This window comes from Loxodonta africana, chromosome 7 (genome assembly GCF_030014295.1).
Source record: "Loxodonta africana isolate mLoxAfr1 chromosome 7, mLoxAfr1.hap2, whole genome shotgun sequence".
Lineage (NCBI taxonomy): Eukaryota > Metazoa > Chordata > Mammalia > Proboscidea > Elephantidae > Loxodonta > Loxodonta africana.
In genome coordinates this window covers 11,758,407-11,776,260 of record NC_087348.1, presented here as the reverse complement: position 1 = coordinate 11,776,260, position 17,854 = coordinate 11,758,407, and the positions used below count along the sequence as shown (strand labels likewise).

General features: G+C 38.8%; 1 protein-coding gene across 2 annotated transcripts in view; it reads left to right on the top strand.

The window, feature by feature from the left end:
- The window catches only part of LOC100668668 (solute carrier family 22 member 10), a 39,250-nt gene extending 22,146 nt beyond the window's left edge, over positions 1-17,104 (top strand). For both annotated transcript variants that reach the window (XM_023559670.2, XM_023559671.2), the window contains exons 6-9: positions 456-571; positions 13,502-13,716; positions 15,757-15,865; positions 16,576-17,104. In XM_023559670.2, the coding sequence (XP_023415438.1) occupies positions 456-571; positions 13,502-13,716; positions 15,757-15,865; positions 16,576-16,783 (648 nt within the window). In that variant the 3' untranslated portion in view covers positions 16,784-17,104. The remainder of the gene's footprint in view (positions 1-455; positions 572-13,501; positions 13,717-15,756; positions 15,866-16,575) is intronic.
- Positions 17,105-17,854: the final 750 nt, after the last annotated feature.

Genomic DNA, 17,854 nt, shown 5'->3' with positions numbered 1-17,854 from the left:
GTTTCCCTTTTCTGATCTGAATTTCTTATCTAGCTTCTCTTGTCAATGCATTTTTCTCTCTAACCCTGTTATTTAAAATAACTTTGTCTTTGTAAGTCCCTAAACAAAAACCAAACCCAAACCCACTGCCGTCAAGTCGATTCTGACTCATAGTGACCCTGTAGGCAGAGTGGAACTGCCCCATAGAGTTTCCAAGGAGCACCTGGCGGATTCGAACTGCTGAGCTCTTGGTTAGCAGCTGCAGCACTTAACCACTACATCACCAGGGTTTCCTTATAAGTCTCTAGTTCTTTTGTAATACTTTTCACATTTGTAATGCTTATTTAATGACTGTCTTTGAACTAAGCAGAAAGTTTCTTGAAATAGGGAACATTGCTCTGTTGGATGCATAGTGCCCCCAATGCCTAACAATTTTTGGCAACTGATAAATGTTTGTTGTTCTTGTTTTAATTAAGGTTTTGAGACTCACCATGCAGGAGGAGTTGAAAGCAGCACAGACCAAAACTTCTGCATTTGACTTGTTCCGCACACCCAACATGCGTAAAAGAATGTGCGTCCTTTGCCTTTTGAGGTAGGCTCCATAAGGTCCCGAGGAGCACTAAGATATTGGAAACCTCAATCCATTATTTTATTTTCAAAGAATACAACAGTCTTGGGGGACTGACTAATACATTTAAGATGACGAAGCAGTACATGAAAGTATTTTAGCAAGGGCTGTGCTTTGATGTAGTCTAACTTATGGAACTACTCACTAGGACCTAAGTATGTAATCATGAGCCACATATCTTACATTCTCCTACAATGGTCATCATTGGTCACTATGGTGTTGAGAGTTGCCATCACTAAATGGACTTTTATTTATGCATTTATGTTCACTTTTTACTGAGATACGACTGATAAACACTAATGTGCACAATCATAAATACATATAATTTAAGGAATACTTACATGAAATTTTCTTGGCAGCTTTATTAAAAAATAAACTGACCATACATGTATGAGTCTATTTCTGGACCTGAAGTTCTATTCCAATTGTTTATATGTCAGTCCTTATGTCAGTACCCCACTGTTTTGATTACTTCAGTTTTGTAGTAAGTTTTTTTATCACTAAGTGTGAGTTCTCCATTTTTTAAATTCCTTTTCGGGATTGTTTAAGCTATTCAGGGTCTCTTGCAAGTGCATATGAATTGTAGCATCAGCTTTTCCATTTCTGCAAAAAAGTTGTTGAGATTTTGGTAGGGATTGCACTGAGTCTGTATATCACTTTGAAAAGTAGGCCATCTTAACAATATTCAGTTTTCTAATCCATGACCATGGGATGCTTTTTCATTTATTTAGGGCTTCTTTAATTTCTTTCAGCAATGTTTTGTAGTTTTTAGTTCAAAAGTCTTTCATCTCCTTGGTTAAATTTATTCCTAAGTATTCTTTATGATACTATTGTTGATGGAATATTTCCTTTTTATATTGTTCATTAATCATGTATAGAACTACACCTGATTTTTCACCCTGATGTTAGTAATTTTATTCATGAGTTTTTAAAAAACAATTTTCATGTATTTATTATTTATTGTGGTGAGTATATATATATATAACCCCAGTGTATAAAACAAAAATTGCTATATCAAATTTTTTTTACATACACAATTAAGTGACATTAATTACTTTCACCATGTTTTGGAATCATCACCACTATCCATTTCCAAAATTTTCCATCACCCTTAACAGAACCTCAGTGTCCACCAGGAAATGACTCCCCCTTTGCCCTCCTTTCCACCCCTGGTAACCACTAATAGACCTTATTCTCAGTACATTTGCCTATTCTAGATATTTTATTTTATAGGCATTATATGATTTTTGTCATTTTGTAACTGACTGATTTCATTCAAATAATGTTTTTATGGTTCATCCATATTTAGCATGTATCAGGACTTCATTTCTCTTTATGGCACAGTAATGCTCCATTGCATGTATGTACCACATTTTGTTTATCCATTCATCTGTTGATGGATATTTAGATTGTTTCCACATTTTGGTTATTATAAATAGTGCTGCAGTGGCATTGGTGTACATTTATCTCTTTGTGTTCCTGTTTTCAATTCTTTTGGGTATATACCTAGAAGTGGAATTGCTGGATCATATGGTAATTCTGTCCTTAAGTTTTTGAGGGACCTCCGAACTGTTTTCCATGGTAGTTGTACCATTTTACAGTACCACCAGCAGTAGAGAAGCATTCTAATTTTGATTTGTTATTTCCCTAATAACTAATGACCTTGAGCATCTTTAATGTGTTTGTTGTTTATTTGTATTTCTTTTGTGAAATGTCTGTTCAAGTTCTTAGCCCAATTATTAATTGGGTTGTTTTTTGTTGAGTTGTAGGTGTTCTTTATATATCCTAGATATTAAACCCTGATATATGGTTTCCCCAATATTTTCTCCCAATCTGTAGGCTGTCTCTTCATTTTGTTGATAAAGTCCTTTGAAACACAAGCAGTTTTAATTTTGATGAAGTGCCATTTATCTTGTCTTTTGTTACTCTTGCTTTTGATGTCATAGTTAAGAATCCCTTGTTAAAAATTATGTCTCGAAGCATTAGCCCTGTGTTTTCTTCTAAGAGTTTTATAGTTTTAGATCTCACATTTAGGGCTTTCATCCATTTTGAAGTAATTTTCTGAAAAGCATTAGCCAGGGCTTTCATCCATATATGGTGTGAGGCTTGGGCCCAGTTTTATTTTCGTTCATGTGGAAATCCAGTTTTATCAGCACCATTTATTAGACTATTTTTTCCATCGATCACACTTAGCACCCTTGTCAAAAACCAGTTGAGCATAGATGTGCGGGTTCATTTCTGTACTCTCAATGCATTCCACTGGTCTATTGTTTTCCCAGTAGCAGACTTTTAATTACTGTGGCTTTACAGTGTGTTTTGAGATCAGGAAGTGTGAGTCCTCCTACTTCCTTGTTTTTCGAGATTACTTTAGCTATTCAGGGTCACTTGCAGTTCCATATAAATTTGAGGATTGGCTTTTCCATTTATGCAAAGAAGGCTGTTGGAATTTTGATGGGAATTATATTGAGTCTATAGATTACTTTGGGTAATATTTACATCTTAACAATGTTTTCTTCCCAGTCATGAGCACAAAATGTCCTCCTGTTTATTTAGGTCTTTAATTTTGGTAATGTTTTATAGTTTTCAGTGCACAAGTTGTCAGCCTCCTTGGTTAAATTTATTCCTAGGTATTTTATTCTTATCCCCCATGTGCCTGTCAGTTTGTCATACTGTGGGTGCTTGCATGTTGCTGTGATGCTCAAGCTATGCCACTGGTATTCAGATGGAAGATAGGTTTCAGCTGAGCTTCCAGACTAAGACAGACTAGGAAGAAGGATCCGGCAGTCTACTTCTGAAAAGCATTAGCCAGTGAAAACCTTATGAATAGCAGCAGGACATTGTCTCATAGAGTGCTGGAAGATGAATCCCCCAGGTTGGAAGGCACTCAAAAGATGACTGGGGAAGAGCTGCCTGCTCAAAGTAGAGCTGACCTTAATGATGTGGACGGAGTAAAGCTTTTGGGACCTTCATTTGCTGACGTGGCACAACTCAAAATGAAAAGAAGCAGCTGCAAACATCCATTAATAATCAGAAGCTGGAATGTACAAAGTATGAATCTAGGAAAATTGGAAATCATCAAAAATGAAATGAAACGCATAAACATCAATATCCTAGACATTAATGAGCTGAAATGGACTGGTATTGGCCATTTTGAACTGGACAGTCATATAGTCTACTATGCTGGGAATGACAGCTTGAAGAGGATTGGTGTTGCATTCATCGTCAAAAAGAACATTTCAAGATCTATCCTGAAGTACAATGCTGTCAGTGACAGGATAATATCCATACGCCTACAAGGAAGACCAGTTAATACAACTATTATTCAAATTTACGCATCAACCATTAGGGACAAATGAAGAAATAGAAGATTTTTATCAGCTGCTGCAGTCTGAAATTGATCGAACATGCAATCAAGTTGCATTGATAATTACTGGCGATTGGAATGCAAAAGTTGGAAACAAAGAAGAAGGATCAGTAGTTGGAAAACATGGCCTTGGTGATAGAAACAGTGCTGGAGATGGGATGGTAGGATTTTGCAAGACCAACCACTTCTTCATTGCAAATACCTTCTTTCACCGATATAAACGGCAGCTGTATACATGGACCTCACCAGATGGAACACATAGAAATCAAATTAACTACATCTGTGGAAAAGCTCAAAATCATCAGTCAGAACAAGGCCAGGGGCTGACTGTGGAACAGACCATCAATTGCTCATAAGCAAGTTCAAGCTGAAACTGAAGAAAATCAGAGCAAGTCCACGAGAGCCATAATATGACCGTGAGTATATCCCACCTGAATTTAGAGACCATCTGAAGAGTTGATTTGAGGCATTGAACACTAATGACCCAAGACCGGATGAGTTGTGGAATGATTAAGGACATCATCCATGAAGAAAGCAAGAGGTCATTGAAAAGAGAGGAAAGAAAGAAAAGACCAAGATGGATGTCAGAGGAAACTCTGAAACTTGCTCTTGAACATCGAGCAGCTAAAGCAAAAGGAAGAATTGATGAAGTTAAAAACTGTACAGAAGATTTCAAAGGGCAGGTGGAGAAGACAAAGTTAAGTATTATAATGACATGTGCAAAGAGCTGGAGATGGAAAACCAAAAGGGAAGAACAAGCTCAGCATTTCTCAAGCTGAAAGAACTGAAGAAAAAATTCAAGCCTTGAGTTGGAATAGTGAAGGATTCTATGGGGAAAATATTAAATGATGCAGGACGCATCAAAAGAAGATGGAAGGAATACAGAGTCATTATACCAAAAATAATTAGTCGATGTTCAACCATTTCAAGAGGTAGCATATGATCAGGAACCAATGGTACTGAAGGAAGAAGTCCAAGCTGGTCTGAAGGCACTGGTGAAAAACAAGGCTCCAGGACTTGATGGAATATCAATTGAGATGTTTCAACAAACAAATGCAGCCCTGGAGGTGCTCACTTGTCTATGCCAAGAAATATGGAAGACAGTTTCCTGGCCAACTGACTGGGAAAGATCCATATTTATGCCTATTCCCAAGAAAGGTGATCCAACTGAATGCAGAAATTATAGAACAATATCATTAATATCACATGCAAGCAAAATTCTGCTGAAGATCATTCAAAAACGGCTGCAGCAGTATATTGACAGGGAACTGCCAGAAATTCAGGCCAGTTTCAGAAGAGGCATGGAACCAGGGATATGATTGCTGATGTCAGATGGATCCTGGCTGAAAGCAGAGAACACCAGAAGGATGTTTACCTGTGTTTTAAGAACTATATAAAGGCATTCAACTGTGTGGATCATAACAAATTATGGATAATACTGTGACGAATGGGAATTCCAGAACACTTAACTGTGCTCATGAGGAACCTTTACATAGATCAAGAGGCAGTTGTTCAGACAGAACAAGGGGATTCTGCATGGTTTAAAGTCAGGAAAGGGGTGCGTCAGGGTTGTAGTGTTTCATCATACTTATTCAATCTGTATACTGAGCAAACAATCGGAGAAGCTGGACTATATGAAGAAGAATGGGGCATCAGGTCTGGAAGAAGACTCATTAACAACCTGCATTATGCAGATGACACAACCTTGGTTGGTGAAAGTGAAGAGGACTTGAAGTACTTGCTGAAGAAAATAAAAGTCCACAGCCTTCTGTATGGATTACACCTCAACATAAAGAAAACAAAAATCCTCACAACTAGACCAATAAGCAACACCCTGATAAATGGAGAAAAAATTGAAGTTGTCAAGGGTTTCATTTTACTTGGATCCACAATCAGCACCCATGGAAGCAGCACTCAGGAAATTAAAAGGCGCATTGCATTGGCAAATTTGCTGCAAAGGACCTCTTTAAGGTGTTGAAAAGCAAGGATGTCACCTTGAAGACTAAGGTGTGCCTGACCAAAGCCATGGTATTTTCAATCATTTCATATGCATGCGAAAGCTGGACAATGAATAAGGAAGACCGAGAAAGAAGAATTGATGCCTTCGAATTATGGTACTGGTGAAGAATATTGAATATACCATGGACTGCCAAGAGAATGAACAAATCTGTCTTGGAAGAAGTGCGGCCAGAATGCTCCTTGGAAGCAAGGATGGCGAGCCTGTGTCTTACATACTTTGGACATGTTGTCAGGAGGGATCAGTCCCTGGAGAAGGATATCATGCTTGGCAAAGTACAGGGTCAGCAGAAAAGAGGAAGACCCTCAACTGGGTGGATTGACACAGTGGCTGCAACAACGAGCTCAAGCACAACAACGATTGTAAGGATGGCGCAGGACCGGGCAGTGTTTTGTTCTGTTGTGCGTAGGGTCGCTATGAGTTGGAACGAACTCGACGGCACCTAACAACAACGACATTTTATTCTTTTCGGGGCTGTTTTAGGTGGAATTGTTTCTTCAGTTTCCTTTTCAGAATGTTCATTGCTAATGTATAAAAACCGAACAGATTTTTGTGTGTTGGCCTTGTATCCCACCACCTTGCTTAATTTATTTGTTAGGACTAGTAACTTTCTCGTGGTTTTTTTTTTTTTTTTTTTTCTGTAAATAAAATCACATCATCAGCAAAAGAAATAGCTTTATTTCTTCTTTCCAATTTTGTTGTTGTTATTAGGTGCTGTTGAGTCACTTCTGATTCATAGCGACCATATGTCCAACAGAACGAAATTCTGCTGGGTCCTGAGCCATTCCCACAATGGTTGCTATGTTTGAGCCCATTGTTGCAGCCACTGTGTCAATCCATGTCCATAGGGTTTTCCTCTTCTTTGCGGACCGTTTGCTTTACCAAGCATGATGCCTTTCTTCAGGGACTGGCTCCTCCTGATAACATGTCTAAAGTATGTGAGACAAAATCTCACCAACCTTACTTCTAAGGAGGATTCTGGCTATACCTCTTCCAAGACAGATTTGTTCATTCTTCTGGCAGTCCATGGTTTATTCAATAGTCTTCACAAACACCGTAATTCAAATGCATCAATTCTTCTTTGGTCTTCCTTATTCATTGTCCAGGTTTCTCATGCTATCACAATATGAGGTGATTGAAAATATGGCTTGGGTCAGGAGCCCCTTAATTCTCAAAGTGACTTCTTTGCTTTTTAACACTTTAAAGAAGAGGCCTTTTCAGCATATTTGCCCGATGTGATATGTCGTTTGATTTCTTGACTGCTGCTTCCATGAGTGTTGATTGTGGATCCAAGTAAAATAAAATCCTTGACAACTTCAGTCTTTTCTCAGTTTATCATGATGTGGCTTATTGGTCCAGTTGTGAGGATTTTTGTTTTCTTTATGTTGAGGTGTAATCCATACTGAAGGGTGTTATTTTTGATCTTCATCAGTAAGTGCTTCAAGTCCTCTTTACTTTCAGCAGGCAACGTTGTGTCATCTGCATATTGAAAGTTGTTAATGAGTCTTCCTCCTGTCCTGATGTTCTTCTTCATATAGTCCAGCTTCTCAGATTATTTGCTCAGGATACAGATTGAATAAGTATGGTGAAACGATACAGTCCAATGATGCACACTTTCCCTGATTTTAACCATGCAGTATCCTCTTGTTCTGTTTGAACAACTGCCTCTTGGTCTATGTACAGGTGTCTCACGAGCACAATTAAGTGTTCTAGAATTGCCATTCTTTGCAGTGTTATCCATGATTTGTTATGATCCACATGGTCCAATGCCTTCGCATAGTCAATAAAGCAGGTAAACATCTTTCTGCTATTCTCTGCTTTCAGCCAAGATCCATCTGACATTAGCAGTGATATCCTTTGTTCCATGTCCTCTTCTGAACCCAGTTTGAATTTCTGTCAGTTCCCTGTGGACGTACTGCTGCAATTGTTTTTGAATGATCTTTACCAGAATTTACTTCCATGTGATATTAATGATATTGTTTGATAATTTCCAAAATTCATTGGATCACCTTTCTTTGGAATGGGTACAAATATGGATCTCTTCCAGTAGTTGACCAGGTAGCTGTCTTCCAAATTTCTTGGCATATACAAGTGAGTGCTTTCAGGGTTGCATTCGCTTGCTGAAACATCAATTCCTGGAGTCTTGTTTTTTGTCAATGCCTTCAGTGCAGCTTGAACTTCTTGCTTCAGTATTACCGGTTCTTGATTATATGCCACGTCCTGAAATAGACTTCTTTTCTCTTTCTGGCTGAGTAGCAGTATTTTATTGTATGTGTGTATCACATTTTTTTATCCATTCATCCACTGATGGGCATTTAAGTTGTTCCCACCTTTTGGCTATCGCAAATTGTGCTGCAATGAACATTGGTGTACGTATGTCTGTTGGTGTCACTGCTTTCTAGTCCCTTGGTTATATTTTTAGCAGTGGTTACCTAGTGTTTCAGTGTTTCTAGTGTTTCAGTAGTTCCCTTAAGTTCCTGGACTGCTCCCCCCCTCAAAAAAAGGAAAGGATGAAAAAGAAAAATAACTCTTCCAGTCTTTGCAGTTCGTTTCTGTGTTTGGACACTCCTTCAGTTCCTAGCCACACAGTTCATAACTTTGCTTTAGTCTTCACTTCTGGCTTCTGTACAACTTGAAGGTCAGCTAGAGGTGAAAGTTTAGAGATTTCTAAGTTCTCTTCCAAACACGCGCCTAGCCCTGGTCATATGCATGGCATTTTAGCTCCCCGGTATATGCAAGAGCTTTTAAAAGCCCTTTCCTCCCACACACCTCTTTCCTACCTGTTCCTTCCCAGGCTGTTCAGTCTGTTTATTGCTTTTCCCAACTGTTTTGTCTTGTCACAACTGCTGCAGACAATAATTGTGCCTATAAATGCTTTCAGCAAGTGCTTTTTGGGAAACCATGCCAGTCCTGGGAGTCAGGCAAAACAAAGACAATTCCTTGTACCAGTCGTTCAGTTAGGCACCAGAGAATAAAGCCTGTGTTGCTCTGTCTGGCACTAGCAACCTGCATCAAGAGTGAAGACTGTTATCTTCATGGCTGCCACCAGTTGAGGGGTTGGGGGACGGTAGATGGACAATTAAATGCCACACTGCCATCTTTCCTTGACAAAAAACCCAAAAAACTAAACCCAGTGCCATAGAGTCAATTCCGACTCATAGCAACCCTATAGCACAGAGTAGAACTGCCCCATAGAGTTTCCAAGGAGTGCCTGGCAGATTTGAACTGCGAACCCTTTGGTTAGCAGCTGTAGCGCTTAGCCGCTACGCCACCAGGGGTTCCTTCTTTCTGTAAAGCAGCAGCTTATTTCTGCAGCAAGCTTTCACCTAGTTGTTCAAAGTTTTGACTAGATTCCAGAGTTTTGTCAAAGTTGATTCTGACAGCTTTTGTAAACTCATTAGTTGCTTTTGTGGAAGGATAGAGCCCTGGAGCTCCTTACTTCACCATTTTTCATTGGCATCGCTTCCTGTTTCTCTAGTTTTTTACAAGTGCTTTTGTTTTTGGATACATAGTTTTATGAAATTTCATCACATGTATAGATTCATGTATCTATCACCATGGTCAGGATAAAGAACTATTTTATCACTACCGAGAGACTTCCCCACGTTACCCCTTTATAATCACACTTCTCCCCAAATCTAACCCCCGGCAACCTCTGATCTGTATCCATGACCTTAATTCTATCACTTAGAGAATACTACGTAAATGGAATCATACTGTTTGCACTCTTCTGCCATTTGCTTTTTTCACTAAGCATAATGTTTTTGAGATTCATCCAATTTTTGCTGCATGAATAGTTCGTTCCATTTTCCTGCTGAGTAGTATTCCACGATATGGATGTATCATAAGTTTACTTAACCGCCAATCTATTCTAGGACATTTGGGTTGCTTGCAATTTTTGGCTGCTTTGAGTCTTTGTGTACAGACTATTGTGTGAACATCAGTTTTAATTTTTCTAGGATAAATACCCTGGAGTATGATTGCTGTGCCATGTGGAAAATGTATGTTTCGTTTCATAAGAAAATGCAAAACTGTTTTCCAGAGTGCTGCAGCGTTTTACGTGCTTACGAACATGTACGGAAGATTCAAAGACTTTGCTTTCTCATCAATGTTTATTTATCTACTTACTTACCAGTCTAAGAGATGTGTAGTGATAGTTCATTGTAACTTTATTTTGTGCTTCCTTAATTGCTTTTTTTTTTTTTAATTGCTAATGGTGTTGAATATACTTTTATGGGTTTGTTTGTTATTCGTATATCTTCTTCAGTTAAATGATTCTCAAACCTTTTGCTACTTTCTAGTTGGATTATGTATTACCGTTGAATTTAGAGAGTTCTTTGTTTATTTTGGATGTAAGTCCTTTGTTTTGTTTTCTATGTGATTTGCAAATATTTTCTCCCAGTCTATGGCTGATCTTTTCATTCTCTTTACAGGATATTTTGCCTAGCAATGCTTTAAATATAATGAAGTGCACTTAATTGAGTTTTTATTTTATGGATTGTGACTTTGGTGTTATAACAAAAAAAAGACCTCTTAGGTCCTGAAGATTTTATCCTGTGTTTTCTTCTAAAAGTTTTATATTTTCACATTTAGACCTATGACCCATTTTATGTTAATTTTGCTTAACATGTGAGGTTTAGATTAAGACTCAGTTTTTTGGTCTATGAATATCCAGTTGAAACGTTCCAGCACCATTTGCTTAAAATAGTATCCTTCCTCCCTTGAATTAGTCTCACAATTTTGTCAAATACCAGTTGGGTGTATTCATATGGGTCATTTTCTAGGTTCTAGGTTCATTATTCATCTACGCATCTATCCCTCCGGCTATACCATGCTTTCTTGATCACTGTTGCTATGAAGTAAGTTTTAGCATCAGGTAGACTGATTCCTCCCACCTTTTCTTCTTCTTCAGAAGTGTTTTAGCTACATTCTACCTCCTTTGAGTTTCCATCTAAATTTTAGAATAAACTTGCTTATATCTACAAAAAAATCTTGTTGATATTTTGATAAGAATTACATTAAACCTATAGGGTTAATTCAGGGAGAATTTACATTTTTACTTTGCTAAATCTTTCAAACCATGAATGCTGTGTGTCTCTCCATATATTTATTTAATTTTTTAAAGAGCTTTTTATAGTTTTCAGCCTGCAGATCCTATAGTAACTTTGTTAGGTATGTAGCCAGGTACTTCATGTTTTAGAGCAATTGTCAACGGAATGGTGTTTTTCATTTCAATTTCCACATATTTGTTGCTAGTATATAGAAATATGATACATTTTTATGTTTTGATCTTGAATCACCCAAACCTGCTGAACCTGCCTATATTGTTATATTTGAAGTGAGTTGCTTGTAAATGGCATATAGTTTATTCATGTTTTTAATCCACTCTTCTGATCTCTTTTAGTTGGTGTGTTTAGAATTTTTCTGTTAGTGTAATTTTGGATATATTAGGATTGAAGGCTGCCGTTTTATTTTCTGTTTGTCCCTTTTGTCTTCTCTCTTCTGTGTCCCTTTTCCTGTCTTCCTCAAGGATTACTTGAACATTTTTACTATTCCATCACGATTTATATATGTTGTTTTAAAGTGTATCTCTTATATACCTTTTTTTTTTTTTTCCCAAGTCCTGTTTGGGTTTCACTCAGCTTTTTGAATATGTAGATTATGTCTTTCACCAAATTTTGGAAGTTTTTACCTATTATTTCTTCCAATTTTTTTTTTCTGTCTTCTATTCTTTTTCCTTTTCTTCTGGGATTCTCATTGAATGAAATTTAGAATGTTAGAATGACCCAGAGGTTCCTGAGGCTTTGAAAAAAATTCCCCATCTGTTTTCTGTTTTGTTCTTAGATTAATGGTTTCTATTGATCTGTCTGATTCTTTATTCTGTCATGTCCATTATGCTATATAGTTCATCCAATGAGTTTTTGTATTGGTTATTATATTTTTTAGTTCTAAAATTTCCATTTGGTTCTTCTTTTTATCTTCTATTTCTTAGCTGAAATTTTCTGTTTTTTTTTTTATTTATTTGAGAGTGCTTATAATTTTTTGTTGGAGTGTTTTTTATGATAAAAAAAATAATTCCAACAACTGTGTCATCTTAGTGTTAGCTTCTGTTGTTGTGTTTTCTTAATGTGAAATTTCCTGGATCTTTTTATGATGAGAAATTTTGGACTATATCCTGGACATTTTGAGTGTTTTAAGTCTCTAGTTCCAATTAAAAATTAAATTTTTTTTTTTTTTTAGTATGCACTCAACTTTTTTAAGTACAGAATGCAAATCTAGCTTGCTTTTTTGGTTTGTAGTTTAGATGCCAATTTAATTTACAAAGTCTTTGCAATGTTATTCTGGTTTGCACCACATGTGCTATGCAGAGAACAGGACTCCACTCTGACATCTCCATAGCACAAAGGAGGGGAGGAAGGGCACCATCTCTGCATGCATTAGCATAGTTTAGTATAGGCAACAGGGTCCCACTGTACAGTGCTTCTTGCCATTGCAAACCATTGTGGAGAGGGAGTGATGCTGTCTTATTATTATTTGGTAGAAATGGAATTCAGGACTCCATCTACTGACTTAGCTGGGGAGTGGTACCCCCTCTTTACTGCTGGGCAGAATGGAAGTCAGAGCTCTGCTCAGACTGTCCCAGGGATGGTTGCTGCTTTATTATTGGAGAGTGGAGGTGGAAAACAGGGATGTACTCCCAGGCTTGTCTGCATAGGGATGCTATCTCTTCATTATAGGGTGGGGATAGACATCAAGTTTCTATCCAAAGAGTCAGGCAAGAAGGTGCTGTTTTATTGCGGTAGAGTGCTTCAGAAGTCAGGATTCTTTCCAGAGATTCAGGTGGGGGTGGTACTGCTTCCTTACTGCATTGGAGGTATGGAATTTAGACTCAGCAGAGGAGGGCTTCTGCTTACAGACTCTGCTGCCTATACCTGATGGACAAGGGGAGGGGCACAGCCTTCTTTGTGGTATTCATCTGGGAAATGGTAGGCATGGTTAAAAGTTTGTGTCCTGCTGGATCACGCCTTTCCTGTCCTTTCACTGAAGAGAGCCAGATTTTCTTGAGGCTTTATTTGGTGTCTACATTCATTTTTATTTGTGTGGTGCAGGCTTCTTAATGCCTAGACTGGGATATATAGAAGGCAAAAAAAACAAAAGAAAAGAAAAAAAATCCTATGAAGCTGGAGAGGGTTGGCAGGAGCCTTGAGGGGAAGAGGAAGTAGGGAGATAACAGTAGTGTCATTCCTCAAGTTCTGAGGATCTTAGTGAGCCTGCCTTCGTTCTCTCACTTTTCAGAGTCTTCTGATAGTTAATTAAGCATTTGGTCCAGGGTTTTTTGTTTAATTGCTGGGATGGATGTAATAGAATGCATTTAATCCAGCTTGTTTGGACTCACAAATTAAGACTATATTTTTCAACAATGACCACTGACTGCCGGGGCCAATCTTGTCATCAGTTGCGGGACTTAGGCTCTAAGTCTCAATGGATGTGTCTTCATTCTTTTACTCCACAGATTTTCGACCAGTCTATCCTTTTATGGCCTTGCTCTCAACCTGCAGTACTTGGGGACCAATATTTCCCTGTTCCAGATTCTCTTTGGAGCTGTCACCCTCCCCGCAAGATGTATTGCCCTTTTGGCACTGAATCATATGGGCCGCAGAATAAGCCATATATTGTTCATGTTCCTGAGTGGACTTTTCATTCTGACCACTGTGTTTGTGGCCAAAGGTGAGAGAAGATTGAACTTTAAGGAAGTTCCTCAAGGTTAACATTGCTCACATTCTTGCAGGCTGGGAAAAAGGGAAGCGCCTTTTGAGGACTATAGATTCCCTGAATCCAATCTGAAGGTTTGGGACTTATTCTGTTTGTTACTCCTTCTGCAAGTAGCTGATAGGTATAAGAACCGAAGATCAGCAAGGGGATGTTCAGAAAAGTAGTTCCCTCTATCACATTGCAGGACAGACTAGATAGTGTAAGACCTAAAATCAAGCCTAATATTTTGTGCTGCCTTGACATGTGGTAAAATCCGGAGAGCCTCGTCTGGCCTAACCACAAGTTCTGCTCCCTACTCTGCTTCCACCTATAAGGTCTCCTAGCCAAACAACACTCTTTGTCAAGGGAACCAGGCACAATTTCTGCTTCAAAAAAAAAAATTTTTTTTTTTTGAGTAGTAGGTTTCAGTTCCCAACAGCCTATGGAATTGCTCAAATAAACCAGTCGTCTTCCTGTGGGAACCAGGGGTCATTGTACCCTCTTGATACTACAGAGCCTACCTTCCACAGCTTCTGATTGTTCACTCTGTTCTGGAGTGCAATCCCTGTGTGGCCCTGCATGGCATGTGGTGTCCTCCTCCCGCAGGCTGTGAATATAAACCCGGTGCCGTCGAGTCGATTCCCACTCATAGCGACCCTACAGGACAGAGTAGAAACTGCCCCATAGAGTTTCTAAAGAGTGCAGGCTGTGAATATATGTGGCTAATTAACTGCTTTCAATCTCATCTCTCCAGTGTTGCATGTCATATGTTCAGCCATCTTCATAATCCTAGGGTGGGAATCCCTCTCTCACTATTGGTGTGAATAGCAGGTGATCAAAACAGCCTATCCCTTACTGAAGAGTCCATTGGTTTGGGACTTCCTCTAATAAAAACTTCAGAACTAGTGTATTTTCCAATCTCTGTGTATCCACTATAGGGTCACTATGAGTTAGAATCCACTCGATGCCAACAGGTGTGGTTTTTTTTTTTTTTTTGGTTTTGGTACGCATCCACTTAAGAATATGATATTAAGTCACCGTGTAGGCATACTGGAGCCCTGGTAGTTAAGAGCTCAGCTGCTAACCGAAAGGTTGGAAGTTTGAATCCACCAGCCACTCCTTGGAAATCCTATGAGGCAGTTCTACTTTGTCCTGTAGGGGTTGCTGTGAGTTGGAATTGACTCAACAGCAGTGGATTATGTGTAGGCATACTGGCTTAGGAAAGTCTTTCTGGGTGCAATGAACATATCTGATTGTGTGATGAAAAGTGAACACGAGGACATTGTATTATAGGGAGTCAGAGGCAGAGCAGTTAAGAAACCTTTCTGTTTAATAGGCCATGAGACAATTTTATTAATGTAGTAGAGTAATGCAGAAGGTACTTCCAGAAAGACACTGTAGTCCTGTACTTTAACAGATTTTTCAATATTGTTTAGGAAATCCACCTTTAAATCTTCCCTTTAATGGTCCCAACATTTCACATTTCTTTTTTTCTCAAAAATCAGTCCCTATTTTTGGTTACTTACTCTTGAAATATCATTCTTGGACTGGCTTCTGTTTACCCTTTTTCTGGTCTCCAAAGTCTTGTTTCTTAACATTAATGGATGCAATACCTTCCCTAGTTCTAAAGAGTCTTTGCACCAAAATTGTAAATTTCTCTAAGATAAGACTGAGTTATTTCCTTTTTGTTATTACTCACATGATAGTCCCATACGCTAAGCCAGCCTTCAGAAGAAACTTGGTAGCGTGAAATAGTGCTAACTTCTGCTAGACCCTCCTTCACTGCATCTTCACTGGCAGTGGGCAGATATTCAGGGAGGGCTGGTACAACTAATTCAGACGTGGTTGATGAATCTGTAACTTAGCTCATCAACCATACCCTGTTCTCTGTCACTGAATTTGCCTACAATATTTTTTTAACCTTGTGACAATTCATCAGCCTGGTGTTTCTCATCCTTAACTAGGGGTTTGCAACTTAGCTTTTTTTCTGTGTCTCACTGGTCGTTCTTTCTCCAGAAATGCAGACGGTGATTGTGACCTTGGCAGCTTTAGGAATCTGCACAGTTTCAGCCACTAGTACCAGTATTGCTGTCTATCGCAATGAGCTCATACCCACCACACTCAGGTACTAGAGATAATGGACTCTCTGGCAGAGCCAAAGAAGTTATTTGTCTGCTAAGAGATACTCATTGGGGGTATAAAGCTGTGCCTGGATAAATCTCAGAAACAATAAATAATATAAATAATACTAATACTATTACAAGGAGGCCTTGAGGTACAACAGGTAAGAGCTTGATTGCTAACCAGAAGGCAGGTGGTTCAAACCCACCAAGCCGTTCCATGGGAGAAAGACCTGGTGATCTGCTTCCATAAAGATTAAAGCCAAGAAAACACTATGGGATAGTCTACTCTGTCACATGAAGTTGCTATGAGCTGGAATCAGCTCGATGGCACCCAACAATAACAAAATGCTATGACTAGTATCAACAAGTAACAACAAAGTATTTAATGAAAACTCCCTTTGTGTTAGGCACTGTTCCTATCCTTTTACTGCCTTATCTCATGTAATCCTTAGGATAGCTCTGTAAGTTAGGTGTTAAAGGTATACTTAATTAAAGGTATAATTTAAAGGTGGGGAGTTCAAAGATCAGGGCAGTTAAGGACTTCACAAATGTTCAACACCTAGGAAATGGTTGAGGAAAATCTCAAAACCAAGCATTTGCCTTCGAGTTTTAACTCCTAACAACGATGCTCTGTTATCTCTCAATATCAAATAAAAATGCTACAAACAAAATTAGACTTATGACTGTTTTACAAGATTTTTTTCACCTGCAGGGGTACAGCTTTAGGAATCATTTTAGTGGCCAGTAGGATTGGAGGAACACTGGCTCCCCTCATGATGACACTAGCAGTTTATATGCCTCTCTTGCCCTGGATCATCTATGGAGTTTCCCCCATCCTTGTTGGATTTTTGGTTGTCTTTCTTCCTGAAACCAGAGATCTTCCTCTGCCTGACACCATCCAGGATGTGGAAAACAGGTGAGTAAGCATTCAAGTGAGTGTTTGGTGATGATATGTTCTCTGGGTCTGTGGTGAAGACATTTAATGCCCGAGAAACACAGAGACCATTGGAGTCCTTTTCCCAGTTTTCAGGCCCAGGCCCAACTAATTGAGCCTTTGTGTCTCCAAACAAAATGATGTCCTCCTCCACCTGAGGCTCCCTAGATTTCATATACCGCCTCTGCCCAACCTTCACCATTAGCTTTAGAGGATAGAGGCCAATATTAAGCCTATTGTTCATGGGACATTCTCCCTGCCCTTGGGAAGTGTGCACTCACTACTGAATTTTTCAGTTTTGCTTAGGTTCTTATAAGAGCTTCATACTCCCCTTTGCTTTAGCACCTATTATCCCCAAGATAGCCTGGGAATGGTACAGGGGAGGGCTATGATCCTGTCCCTAGATGATTGCTGTAGTCAAGGAAGAATAGTGAAGGATTTTATAGAACTCCCATTCTCAGATGACAGACTATATGAGGGAAGTGAATCTTGATGGGATACCAGTGCAGTTCTGTTCGTGAACTTGTCACTGGGAGTAGAATTGTTGGAGGAAAGAGAAAAAGGGCAGGGAAGGAACGAGTATTTTAAAATAAGGAGTAATTGGAAAGTATTCATAAAATTTTCAACTCTTTTCTTGCATCTCCAAAGGGTCTCTTTAGCCAATGGCCATAGAGCACTATGGTTAAAGAAACAACTTCCAAAGCTGTTTACCCCAGTTTTTCCCAAAAAGGATGGTCCTTTCCTTCACAAGTGTCACTCAAACCCTTCTGGGTCATGGGTTATACCAATGTTGACTGGCGGAGGAATCAGTTTGAACTGGTTCATTATGAATATATAAAGTTATTCTGTGTGTTATTTTCTTTTGCTTTCTTGATTGCTCTTTCTTTCCCCTAACAGACAAAGTTCAGCAATAGGAAAGCATGGAGCGACCTGCCTGAAAATAACCCGATGTTAAAGTGTTCTCGGGAGTTGGGTGCTGATTAAAGACCAATCTAGAAAAGAGAAAAATGAAGTGTTTTTTATAACCATTCAGAACAAGTAAAAATATAATGCAAAT